Below are 13,028 nucleotides of genomic sequence, written 5' to 3'. Positions count from 1 at the left end.
CTTGAATATGCATAATTTTCTCTTTCTGAATACAGTACACTGCCGGTGCATAAGAAACACTCGACCTTGGTCATCTGCACATAAACTGCTGAATGGATGATTGTGCATGCTAACAGGTGGCCTACAGTCTCTACCTTTGCTATTCTAAAATTAATCTATAAACGTACCTAAGTGTCCAGAGAGAGTAGGTTTATAATTCAGTATCTATATTCTATAGCGAACACGGAAGATATGTCTTAAAAAAAGTGGTGAGTGTATAAGAGAGGCTCGGGTTTTCTATGACATCCCAGAACTTGGGGAAGACACAGCGCCCCTTGATGGAAGGTTGCATTTAAAGCGTCACGGCGATCATGTCTCTTTAAAAGTTGAGCAACGCCCAAAGCATGTGACACTGTTTGTACCCAATGTCTGAGCTCGATATGTAAAATCTGGTTTAAACCGGTTTCTATCCCTATATTGCAATATAAAAACTAAATAAACCTACAGCCGTTATTGTATTGAAGCATTGTCAGGCGCGCAGAACATAGTTACTTATCGCAACCTTATCTAGAAAAATACACGGATTTTTCCATTTTTTTCAGATTTTTTTTAAAAAGTCAGAATGCCTAAAAGAAAGGTAAGATCATATATATTATTAACAAATTGCCTCTTTAGAAAAATATATAGTGTTTTCATAACTTCTTGATGGGCGTTTATTGTTGCACAAAAGGGTTGTGGTCGAGTGGCGGTCAAACGCTTTCAGACAAAGCTGTCAGACTACTTGTCATCCAGTGACGCCGAATTTGCAAGAGGCTTGACAGAATAAAAAAAAATGAAAACAGCAGTCTAATGCCCTTGCGGTATTTTGTGAATAATTTGTACCGATCGAAAATAGGAAAAGAATCAATCAAAGGCTTATGGCGAGCTGCAAAAGCTATGGAGTTTGAGTAATTCCTCCGACGTCGAAGGCGCTCCAGCAGGCGCAACGTCATCTGTCACATAACTCGGGTTAGCTTGCACCTTTGATGCTGCTGTGCAGAGCCTGCTTTGAGAAATGACCCAGGGATCATTTTACTTAATAATATATTGCATGACATAATTTCTAAAATTAGTATTTAATGCGACCAAAATAGATCATTAAAAATAACGTCTGCTACGAACAGCTATAAGGCACACGAGCTGTTTGCTGCGAGGTGTTTTGAATGCCGCCAAATGCGGACGGACCTTCCAGGCTGTGTTCATGTAGGCTGCTTACAGCGCTTGGTAATCGGGTCCTGTCGTAAGGCTGATGTGCAACTGCACTCTTGGTGAAACGTTGAAATGCCATTTTCGCCGAGCACCTGCGCCTTGAACGTCAGAAAATGTGCTCGTCGGTTATTTTTACGTGTTTATTTTAAAACAAAGTTCAGTTTGATATACGCGTAAATCTACGGCCAGTTAGCTGGTAGCTGGTAAAGTGCATGCGTGTGTTGTAGCACATTTAAACGTTGGTTAAACGCAGAAACGAGCTGTTTATCTGGGTGACTAGTTCGGTAGGCGCGCACTGATGCACTTGAACCAAAGGAAGCGCCGAGGCGTCGCGCGCCCACACGTCCCCCAGATTTGAATTTGAATAAGGGCGGGAAAATGACTCGAAAACAACATCGGCCAGAAAATATCAAACGCGAGAGTAGCGAAAGCCATCGTAAAAGTGATTATTTCAAGGCACGCGCTTTTTTTCGAATAAACACGACCGATTTCCATTTGTTCACAAATTGTCCCTTCGTTTGGGCTTTTAGATTTGGAGAGTTCACATTAACGTTACTGTTTCTGCTTCATGCACAGCTCGACGGGGACAAGGCTGCCAAAGCCAAGGAAGAGGTTGGTGTCTCACGTCTCTCAGTGTTGAGTGAATCATTACTAATCGTTGCATTTATTTATTTATTTTATAATGAATAACGACGTACTTGTTAATTTATTCCTCTGCATGCATGCATAAATAGCATCCAGTGTGATTTCTAAATAATTTCTTTTTTCCTTTGTAGCCAACAAGACGTTCTGCAAGACTGTCTGCTGTATGTCACTGTGAAATAAATTCAAATTTAGATACTTGTTTTAAAATCAGCTATTTGATAAGATTTTAATTGAGCCTGTATGGGCTATTTGTAATTTTGGTTTGTTCATTTATCACTGATGCGTTATTTGTAGAAACCTGCCCCACCGAAACCAGCCCCAAAGCCGAAGAAACCTGCCCCCAAGGTGGGACGATAACAGTCCTTAAATTGTGCAGATAACCTTAAATTGTGCAAGCTCAAAGTATACCATGGTAGGGGGTGATAGATACATTCAAATAAAAATATTTCTATATTAAACCCCTATAGAGTTCTGTGTGTAATTAAATAGCCATTGCGCAAAGATGATGGTAATAATCATTGCTTAGTCTTGCTGTTTTAGCCCTCAAGCTTAATCCTATTAATCAAAAAATGTCAGCAGTTTGCTTTAGTATTTAAGTAAATGTAAGCCAGGTCCTACAACAAGACAAAAATCTATATTTTTCTAATGATTGTATATTGATTGGACTTACAGAAGACAGCCAAAGGGAAGAAGGGTGCTAACCCTGCTGAGAATGGAGAGGCTAAGGCAGACCAGGTAAGGTAGAGACATTGAACTATAATCATAATCATACTATAATCATCTACTAATCCTCAATCTGCCTCACACAAATCAAGGAACTCGGGTCTGTAGGCATAGAGTGTCTTGACCTCAAATCACTACTCTGGTGGCTGATTAAGTTTTTTGTCTTGGTGTCCAAGCATTAACGAAGCACTCCTCCATAAAAGGCTAATGTCAGTGGCTAGTGTCAATCAAAGCCGTTTAGCATTACACAAATTAGGTTTTTACTAACTGGCCCAGTAGCTGGTGTTCACTGGTGAGAGAGCTGTTGTGTTAGTCATTTAGCATTTTAGAATGATTTAAGACAAAACCTCATAATCCTTAATAACTGAATTTGAAAGCCATACTGCAAAGTCCCTGTTCAGTTTAATTGTTAATTTACTACGGGGCTTTTTGCTGTGCTGTACAGTGCATAACGGAGTATGAAAGTTAAAGATTTTGCATGTCTAATGTCAGCATGACAATTGTTCTCACATTTTTATTTAATGATTTTGTTTTCTTGTTTTAGGCACAAAAGGTTGAAGCTACTGCAGATGCCAAATGAAAAGCAAAGGAAAAGTTTGACTCTTTTGTGTACTTGGTGACTGTACAGTTTGAAACAACTATTTTTTACCAAGTTTTATATTAAGAATATCGTTTATAGTTAAATTGTTTTTTCGCTTTCATATCCATTTATATCCCAATTTCAACTAAGCCACCCATATCTTGCCAAAATGGTTTTCCTAGTTAAATTGGTTTTAAACTTATGAATGTTTCGATAGTCCTATATTTTTTTTTATTTTTTTTTTATTTTTTTTTACAATATTTTAAGCACCAAACATTCTCATAAGGCAGCTATAGTGTGTTTTTAAAATGTTTTGGGTTTCTTTCTTTCTTTTTTTATTTGTATACCTACTAAAATACTGTATATTAATTTTAGTATGTCCTTATAAGGCAGTTAAAGCAAATGGTGACTAAAAATTCAATTGGAAATCAACCATGAATAAATTCACGTCAGATTAAAGCATTTTCAGAAATCTGTTTAGATGCCATTATTGTAAGTTATATGCTCCAATATTGGAAGGATGTTTTGTGATAACTAAAATGACTTGTTTAAATGGTTTTGAATAAAATAAGGATTTCAAAAGAATGTCCCTTTTGCTTGGTAGACCTCTTCATATGGTGCATCTACAAAGATAATTAAGAAAAACTTTGTATGTATTATACTTCTGCCAAAATTATATCATAAATCTTCTCATTCATTTAAAAAGTCATTTTTCATTGGTCTTATTGCACTAAGGGAAACCGGCCGTTATACATTTTAGAAATAAAAGTAGCTGCAAAGGTTTTTGGATCAATTGGGTTATCAGTATCAGTACCTTACCACTAAACAAACTTGTCTTGAACCCAAGTGGAGGCGCTTCAGACCGAAGCCTTGATTAGCCAGTTAAGTTTAAAACGGAATTTTGTTTCAGCTACTTTTGTTCAGTGTGCTCTTAGCAAAAACTAGCGTTAAGGTGTAAAATGGCTTCTGAAGTTTTATTTTTGTAAGTTACTACAAACCTTTTGTAAGTTTCGCAAATCTAAGATGCTTTTTCTTTCGTATCTTTAGCAAAAATGCATTTTTGCATCTTGCACTCGGTTTTAAGGCTTTCTTAAATTTGACCGCGTGAGATAGAGCAGTTAGAAACGGTGTAACGTTCTGGTATGGTACTGGAGACCACCGGAGACCACTGGAGACGATCAAACATGAAGAAATAACTGCTTAGATGTTACAGTGATGCCAGTAGTGGGAAGCATAACACAAAACATGCAGTATTTGAGTAACGCTTCAATCAGCACTGGGTCGTTTCGTGCTATTGAACATCAGAGGGCGCTCTCATTATGCCCAATTCAAGATTTTATAGCGGCGCAATAGTCCATTTTTTATTCCTGTCGATCACAGAAAAGGACGATCCACTTTTTTCCCCCTAAAATATGTGGTAGACATTATCGATCCATTTGCTGTTATTGTGAACAGTACATTTCGAACAAGGCTACGATACCTTCCTGGAAGCCCCATGATGGGTATTTCAGTGATGAGGTTCGTAGGAGGTTCGCCTCTTAAACAACTCCTACCAACTTTCTCTTCATACAATCCCTGAAATATTAACCGTATAGGGTCTTTTAAACTACGTGAATGATATGGTGCTGAGGAGATGTGGGATAACAATTACTGTTTTTATGTTTCAGTGTATATTTTGTGTATTGGGTGTTAACATGCTTTTCTTGGACTTTCCCTGAAGGGATAAAAAGTTTATTTCTTGAGTATTTGATTGATGAATGAATTGATTGCTATCTCAAGACACTTCATCTGCATGTATGTAGAACGGAGGTGGAAGATGAAAGAATGCCGTCCATCTGTAAATTATTTTGCAAAGCATTTATTCCTACATTCAAATAAAGAAATTTGAACGAACAACAAAACAGGCCCACTTCAGTGGAAGGACTGGTGCTGGGGACTGATGGAAGAGCCGTTGTCAGCCTGTGCATCCTACATTCTAACTAGTGAGAAATAATACAGTTATAATACAAAAATGAAGATACACAATCTAATAATCTGTGAAATGGCACTGAAGAATCGCGTTTATACTAAACGCCATGTAAATGCACACTCAGTTAATGCCTTGTACAAACAGCCGACGTGCTGGATCTATATGAATTCCAGCGGAATCCCCCAATGTTCAGCCGAAACCCTCCTGTATTCTTAGGCTGTTAAAGTACAATGCTTATCACTGTAAACAGATCACGTTTAATACCTCATAGCAATTTCAAAATGTTTAATATAAGGGCAAATTATGGCTCATATAATCATGTATTAGAATAAATCGTCACCATGTTTCTCCAGCACAGGGACCCTCGGCGTGCTGACTTTAGCGCAGCCTCCTTATCGTCTGTTTATTCTGACTGCAGTGCAAGGGCGACGTGTATTGAAGTTGCTTGAACAGCTCACACGAAAAGGGGCATAAACAGGAACAGCAACAAGTGAGAAAAAAACACTTTTAACATTAAAAGCTGCCAATTCTGTCTTCTCTACCGAGCTGTATCCCCCTGGCTGTGTAAGATTGGCACAGTAATGGATCAGCAGAACTACTGCACTCACACAGTTATGAATGCATTCTGGACTTCTAATTTCTAGCACATTCTTTGGGACTTATGAACGAAGAAAACATTAAAAAATTAAGCACGAAGACGACACGCACGTTCCTAGCGACTGCACGTGCTAGGCGTAAGTCACGTGCGGGTCTCGCGCCCCGCCCTCCTTTGAATGCACAGGCGTGCGGGGATTCCTATATAACCGGCTGCTGCAACATGTATGACCTTAGTGCCTGCTTTTCGCACTTTTTCTCCTTTTAGTCTTTTAGGTAAGTCACGAACTGTCTTTGCATTGCAATTTGTCATGATTTCTTCCTCTTTTATGCACAGCATTGTAATTGAATATTACGTTTTCTAGTGTCACATTCACTCAAGTCTATTTTGACCATTTCGGACATAATCCAATATGTTGTGTATACGAACAGCGTGACGGTTAAGTTTATGTGCACGCAAGTTAGTTGTGAATAATTATCCTAAACCGGGATGTTAAGTACTCTGTATGTAAACTTTGCAGTGTGCATACTGAAGCTGACACGTTGTTTGAGCAAAGTGACTGATTTAGTTTTCCTTCTCTGTGAGTTTTGGTGTTGGGAAAACGATCGTGTCGCATAACGCATAATAACAGGGGAATCAGCGCGTGGAAAATTAATATACTTGGCCTGTGCAATTCAGTGTGGTTTATTAACGAGAAACACGTTATGGAGCTTTTAACAAGTGTCTCCTTCCAACCGTAACTCATGAATTCGGGTGACAAAGGAAACAACTAAAATTAACAATGAAGGGTTCTACTGACTGCTAGCTATGATTTAAATCTACGAGACTCGCATTAAAATTATTCAAGTGCAGAGCCATTGTCATGGGAGTTCGGACCACTACAGTAAATCTCGAAAGAAAGATTGTGTGTGTGTGTGTGTGTGTGTGTGTGTGTGTGTGTGTGTGTGTGTAATATCTATCTCTCTAAATCAAAAGTGCAAACTTCATTATAGGGTCGTCTTGTACTGATTTGACTGATTTGGAATTGACTGATCCCTTTTGTCTAATTACTCCTAAAATGATAGTGAATCCAGAGAGTAACCACATATACACAGTTGTACCCTGTATGTAGTCGTGAAGGTGTTTTGGATACAAACCTTCATTCAGGTCTCTAAAAGCCCAGACTGGAAGTCACAGAAACGGTTGGTTTACACAGATACTCACATGTTGAGTCGCTAGTTTGTGTGTTGACCTGTTTCAAGGGTCCCCAACTGAAATTAAGCAGATGAGTAAACGGAACAAGTTTTGAAAGCGATTCCCACTGTCAATGCTAACTTTTTAATCTGATGAGATCTAATCAAACTCTAGATTTGTTTGACGAGCATGCACATTGAACGTATAGGCGTCTTAGACGTGCTCTTTAACTTTAAGTGAAGCTGCAGGCAATGGCGTTTAAACCGAAGTTGCATCATCCATGTAATTGGGTTTTTAATTTTGTGCAGCCATAACGGTTTAAATTATTGACGTGTCTCTCTCGCCTGCTCGCTCATTTTATTTGTGTGTATGTAGATGGAACAGACATTTGAAGAATTGAGTTTCTCCATAAAGGATAACGATCTCTCTAGGTTGTGTGGGGCATATGTTGGTTAATATAATGGCCTTCTGCACAGAATAATACGATGGTTCCTGATGGAAGCAACTGCAAAGAGTTATGAACGGCCATGTTTTCTGTGGTGACGGCGGTCCTCCTGTTTTAAGCACGTTTAGATAACGAGCTGTAGCGATTTGGTGGCTTTCTGGAGTCTGAGTCTTCACTAGTGTGCTGTGGTCTCTGAGCATATCGCTGCACACACATCAGCCATGTTGGTGACTGCTCATTGTTGGTAGGGGCAACCATAGCAATTGTAGTATGCATGTAGCGGGAGACGGTGTGAGGGGTCTGCTACTTTGGCCATAGCTGGTAGTAGCACCATTGTTTGGGTGTTGATGAAATCATGGAGACCCCACATCACACTGTGGAAAGGGGGGGTTGGATGTTACTGAGAAGTAAAATCAGAACTTGATCAATACTGCTAATGAGATTGCCACAGAGGTGCTCTGTCAGTCAGTGCCTGTGTTCTGGTAAAGTATTCCTACTTTTGGAGGCCATAATTCTATTTTCTTCTTTGTGTTTGTCTTTTACAGAAGATGACAACGTGAATTTTCATTGTCGCATGATTGTGACCATTTGTCATATCATTGTGATTAGGTAGCAGGGGTTATGGCTGGAGTGGAGTGTGGTTATGTAACTGAAATGGTGAGCAGTTTGCTATGCCTGGCTGTCATGGAGTTCCTGTTTGATGAGATGGTCTGTCCATAATGAGGGAGAGAGGCAGAGATGTCAAGGTTCCTCCCATACGAGTGTTTGGTTAGTTTCTTCTTCCTGTAGCTTTGAGTCTGTGAGGATTTGCTTTACTGGGCTTTTCAACCACAGAGCTTTTGACAGCCATAGATGTGGAAGCCTCTCCCATTGCAACAAGGTGTGTTTTTTTTTTTTTGGTGTGTGTGTATTGGAGAAATTTAACTGCATTACTCTACTTCATTGGAACACTTCCTCACACCTCCACGAAGGACCACTTGTGTAATCAGGTTGGAATATTTCTCCAGGACATGTAGCTGGGTACCTTCTGTGCCACATGGAGAACTTCACTTCCTTTTTCAAACCCACCTGTTCCCAAAAATCACACAATGCAAATTTTCATAATGTGGATTTAAAGTCTTTGAACTAGTGCCTTGACTGTACTATGTAAGCAACAACAGTGATTTCCAGATCTTTCTGAACTGGTGTCTGTTATGGCCATGGCTCATTACGTAGAATAAATTTAGTGCCAGTTTTGTGTTCTTTGGGTGGTTGTACAGCAAACCTTTTTTGCAGAGCTTCAAAAAGCAAAACCTCTTCACTAGATCTTGAAGTCTTTCTTGCCCAAATACCTAACACCTTGCTTATGTTGAGGTAAGTGTTAAATGTTTTGGACTCGGTCTTACAGATGTCTTGTCTTTTTCCATCCTCTGGGTTTTTGGTTCATCTTAGTTCCACTTCTACCAGAACCCACAGTCATGATCATCAGACTGGGAAGACTGACTCCTGGATACTTTCATCTTCTGCAGGTACATCTCCAAATGGATGTGTGCGCATATGTTGTGGTTAAGATATTGATGTCATAAAGAGAAATGCCAGTGGTATCAAAATAAGACCTCTGTTAAGACCATGACTTGCTTGTAAAGCACTGTGATGAACTGGAGATGGAGTTAACAACCGAAGTGAGTGCTCGACCTGCTGGGTCACAGGTAACCGTCAAAGGTTAATAAGGGTTAATCCCGCAGAGGCGTACGGTCCGTATGAGGACGTCGGACTCGCTGAGGGGTAACGTTTGGAAATTCCAGCTCGGGTTCTCCTAGCGCAGGTCGGTTGGGCGTTGTGACTGCTGGTGTAAAAGTATCATGAACCCACAGAGTAAGAGGAATGTTTGGTGAGCATTCTAGCAGTGTTTTTAACATTCAAACAAGTATCTCCAAACAGTACTGAAGTATCTATAAGGGAACAATGTTTAAAGTATCAAGAGGTCTAAAATGTAGAAGTTGTGATTTTTATTTTATTTTTTTAAGTAAATCTTATCAAAACAAAGTACATTTAATCTTTCTATTCTTGGTTCACTAAGTCCAGTTTTAATATGGCAGTTTTAACAGTTTGGCTAGAGGCTTAATAAAACTTGCTAAAGCTTGTTAGTGGTGCCACCTTGTCAAATGGTCTTTTCATTCACTCACAGTTGGTTTTCTGCTTGAGTTGATGCAGGATGGGACATCTCTCCATTTGTGAAACTTTGTACAAGCTGTTCTGGACAGGCATGGTCCTAAAGTCCACCCATTTATTCTAAAACTTCAAGCCTCTGATCTGTTTACACCCAATTCTAAATGCTGAATATGTAACTTTTTTGCTTATGAATTTTTCAATTTATCACTGGTGCTTCTCTAAACTAATTGAGGCCTTTTTAAAACATCTACAGTCTAGTTATCAGTTAAGTGTTGGTCTCTCTGATGCAGTCTCCCTCATTCTAGGCTCCTCTCTCATGCAACGTCAAAACAGCAACTTTATGTAAATGCTCCATCCTCTCCAAAAATGCCACCTTCAGTTAAATATTTAATACTTCTGTTAACATCCAACCAAGCATTATGAAGTTTGCTGTGGTTAAAACAACAAAAGAAAACCTTTCAGACTTGTTCAAATACCTTGGATGAGCTTTACAGGCTGCTAACTCTGGTGTGTGTGTGTTTGCAGAGACAGGTGGCTGGCAAGGTGCAGGCCCTGCCGCCGGACCGCTCCCTCAACAACATGGCCCTGATGCTGGCCCTTGTGGGCCTCAGCCTCTCCTTCTACAGTGCCAAGCAGATGAGGGAGAAGGCCCAGTGTGGCCCTGTGCCCTGAGCATGAGCCCTGCCCTGCCGCTCTGCTCCTGTCCCGAACTGTCCACAATGAACCGTTGAGGGGAGCTGGACAGACCTATCTGGAAGTGGTTGGTTTTTTTTTTTTGTTTTTGTTTTGTCTCTCCCCCCCCCAATTAATAATTAATCACACCAACATAAGGCTGATGCAGTGGGTTTCCTGGGTTCCCTCACCACACGGAGTTGTCATAGTGCTGCAGAGACTGGGAGGGGGTGGTTCTCTGCCTGAGGGGCTGTTTGCAGTCTCGCTGTTGCAGGTAAAGCAGATGGCATCCTGTGTGGCGGAGCAGCCTGAGCCATGATGGTTGCATGTACCATCGCACTACAGAGGACTTTTAGTATTGCTCAGCCAATGCATCCAGAAAGTTCTTGGCCTCTGATGTAATGCAGTTTTAAAGGGAAGGTCCCTTTTTTAAAGCTGGGTACCTTGGACAACTTTAAAAGGCATTCAAATGGAAAGCCTTCTGTGGCTTAAATATCAGGCAACTATTGAACGCAGACTGGGCCATGACCAGAGAAGGCAGTAGGTTGCCCAAGTGCAGTTGAGGCTTTTCAGAACTCAAGAACTTGCACTGGAAGAGCAGGAACAAACATGATTTACACTGTTACACAATTTAAATACTTATTTGATGTTGGAATTAACAATATAAAATATACTTTTTTTTTTTTTTTTTTTTTTAAACTATACTGTGAAAAAATGGCAACGTTAGCCTGGCAGTCAAGTTTTACAAATAAAATTAAATGTGAAATTTTCCTTTCATACTTGAATACAAGATTATGTTTTCTGAATATATAAATCTTCAATACCTACTAGGGCATTTAATGATCTTTCTAAACTGCTCAGTTGTATGTGGAATTTAAGTGGAACAAAACATGTGATGGTCACTAAGCTCATTTATAATATGTATGTTACTATAACAGATGAATCAAATAAAGCTGTGAAGATTTTTGGGAGATGACGACATACAAACAAATGTGTGGTGTGATCTGCTTCTCTCACCAAGCCTGCAGACGGTTCCTCCCCAGTTTCAAGCCCAGCGTTTCCCTCGTCTCTAGCAGTGTGTGAGTTCCCAGGGATTCATAATGCTGAAGGATAACTAACTAAACATAGGAAGACGTTGGAATGTACAGAACTATGTATAAATGGCTTGGAGCAGAACGTCATTGTGGGCTGTGCACATACTACTCAAATGTGTGGAGGGAGGCCATGTTGCCTTATAGTGGGTATAAGTCAAGTGTACTCGAGGCAGTGGTTTCCTCCCCCCCCATAAGTGATCATCTAGTCTAGCTCAGCAAAATCTCTTCTACCTTCATAATTTGCCAACTATCCACAGACGCATGCCTAGCCAATACTTATCACTACAGATGGCTGCTTCTTCTCCGAACTTGAGGCGCGTTGTGTACAAACACACATCTTTCAGGCTTCTAAGAGTTGGAGTCTGCAAGTCTGTGGAAGTTTCCTAGTTTGCTGAACTTCAGAGGTGGTGTAATTCAGTGATTTTTGAACCGAATTGTTTCTGATTGGTTCTGTGCTTCCATCTGCTCCAGCCTGAGCTGATGTGTAGAGTCTGGTATATTGGAGCAGGGCAAACACTCAACTGCTGTGTTGTGGTCTGCCATGACTCTGATCTCACTGCCCACAGTGTTGGGAGAGACATTTGCTCTAGTGTGCCATCTTCCCCTGGTTCTATAGAGGAGGCTGTTTGTAGACAACCACAGACCAAGCAGTCTGGAGAAGAGTTTTGTGACAACTAGAGTCTACAGGAACATTTGATAAGGGTGAGACTCCACTTTACTCTTACAAAGCTGTCCCAGTGGAAGCTGGAGTGTTTGGATGCACAAGCAGGTGTGACAGCGTTGAGGTTTTATAGAGGGACAGGAAGGAGTTGGAAGTATTGGGAGGATCTTTGCACGCATACTCGTTCCACAGAAGGCTTGCTCCTCTACCGCTTCTGGCAAAAGATTGAGAGGAAATTGGACGATGTTTGTTTAAACGTTGAGGATATGCGTTCTCAATTTGGCCTGGAACCGCAAATGTTTTCAATTCTTCTGCTGATGGGAGAAGAGATGGTATAACAAGGCGCTGGTGCCTGAGGATCCGCAGTCTCCCTCTGCTCTTCATTTCCTCTCGGCCTGCGGTATGGATCAGTGGGCAGGACTGTCGAGGCATCATGCAAATACGTTTTGACCGTTTCTGCGAGTTCAGTGACGAGGAAAGAAGCAATGCACTCAATGCTGGGGTGGGGAAGTAATGTCATAGTTCCTCCACCCTTCCATGCCTGCTCATTCAGGCAGATGTGATGTGCTGTGATGTGACATGCACTCTCCCCCTAAGCCTTCCACATTCTTTTTTGATCATCTGCATCACTGGACAGGTTGCTTCAAAAAAAAAAACCACAAAAAAACAAAGCAAAAAAAACCACACAACTTGGGAAGGTGAGAGCTGCTCTCCCATTGGCTGGTGCAGTGATGCGTCAGAAATCACCTCACATCTGAGCCATGGAGACAATGGGTAGGGGATCCCACTGGTGAAGGGGTAGACATACACAGTGACTAACGTAAAAATAACTCTGGTGTGTGTGTGTGTGTGTGTGTAATTAAAAAAAAATTCACCTTTAATGTTCATATTGTATTGATCCTACTATTCCTATACAGGAATGTTTGGATTTGGTTGTTCCTTCTCACATGCTGTTCAATGTATTCCGATCTGATTCAAAGCTCCAAGCTGCTTTGGTTTTATAAATTTGTCCACAATAAACAAACATGGCTATAGTTTTGTCTCTGGAGATTTCAGAGCTTCTATGAAGTGTGTGTCTGTTGTACAGGAAGTC

At 40.6% G+C, this 13,028-nt stretch overlaps 2 protein-coding genes across 3 annotated transcripts; both read left to right on the top strand.

Annotated features, from left to right (window-relative positions):
• The first annotated feature begins 455 nt into the window (after positions 1-455).
• On the top strand, positions 456-3,760 carry hmgn2 (high mobility group nucleosomal binding domain 2). The gene is made up of 6 exons (XM_027019901.3): positions 456-616; positions 1,804-1,839; positions 2,004-2,033; positions 2,167-2,217; positions 2,545-2,607; positions 3,140-3,760. The coding sequence occupies exons 1-6, from the start codon at positions 602-604 to the stop codon at positions 3,173-3,175; spliced, it is 231 nt and encodes a 76-aa protein (XP_026875702.1). The 5' UTR covers positions 456-601; the 3' UTR covers positions 3,176-3,760.
• A 1,338-nt stretch (positions 3,761-5,098) lies between these two features.
• LOC145659048 (transmembrane protein ZNF593OS-like) lies at positions 5,099-12,810 on the top strand. Of its 2 annotated transcripts, none has more exons than XM_081719833.1 (3): positions 5,099-6,014; positions 8,789-8,865; positions 10,034-12,810. In XM_081719833.1, exons 1-3 carry the CDS (start codon positions 5,966-5,968, stop codon positions 10,178-10,180), a joined length of 273 nt encoding a protein of 90 aa, XP_081575959.1. In that variant the 5' UTR covers positions 5,099-5,965; the 3' UTR covers positions 10,181-12,810. The 2 variants fall into 2 exon arrangements, with proteins under 2 accessions (XP_081575959.1, XP_081575965.1); XM_081719839.1 differs by lacking the exon at positions 5,099-6,014 and adding an exon at positions 6,983-8,125.
• Positions 12,811-13,028: the final 218 nt, after the last annotated feature.

Source organism: Electrophorus electricus, chromosome 1 (genome assembly GCF_041902795.1).
Source record: "Electrophorus electricus isolate QZ-2024a chromosome 1, ASM4190279v1, whole genome shotgun sequence".
In the NCBI taxonomy this organism is placed as follows: Eukaryota; Metazoa; Chordata; class Actinopteri; order Gymnotiformes; family Gymnotidae; genus Electrophorus; species Electrophorus electricus.
The sequence above is the reverse complement of the archived record's forward strand: the minus strand, read 5'-3'. Positions and strand labels throughout refer to the sequence as shown.

Coding starts and splice junctions, on each gene's coding strand:
- LOC145659048 (XM_081719833.1), top strand. CDS start 5,966: ATGACCTTAGTGCCTGCTTTTCGCACTTTTTCTCCTTTTAGTCTTTTA. Junction 6,015..8,788: donor TTCTCCTTTTAGTCTTTTAG/GTAAGTCACGAA, acceptor GGTTCATCTTAG/TTCCACTTCTACCAGAACCC. Junction 8,866..10,033: donor GATACTTTCATCTTCTGCAG/GTACATCTCCAA, acceptor GTGTGTTTGCAG/AGACAGGTGGCTGGCAAGGT.
- hmgn2 (XM_027019901.3), top strand. Junction 1,840..2,003: donor CTGCCAAAGCCAAGGAAGAG/GTTGGTGTCTCA, acceptor TTTCCTTTGTAG/CCAACAAGACGTTCTGCAAG. Junction 2,608..3,139: donor GAGAGGCTAAGGCAGACCAG/GTAAGGTAGAGA, acceptor TTCTTGTTTTAG/GCACAAAAGGTTGAAGCTAC.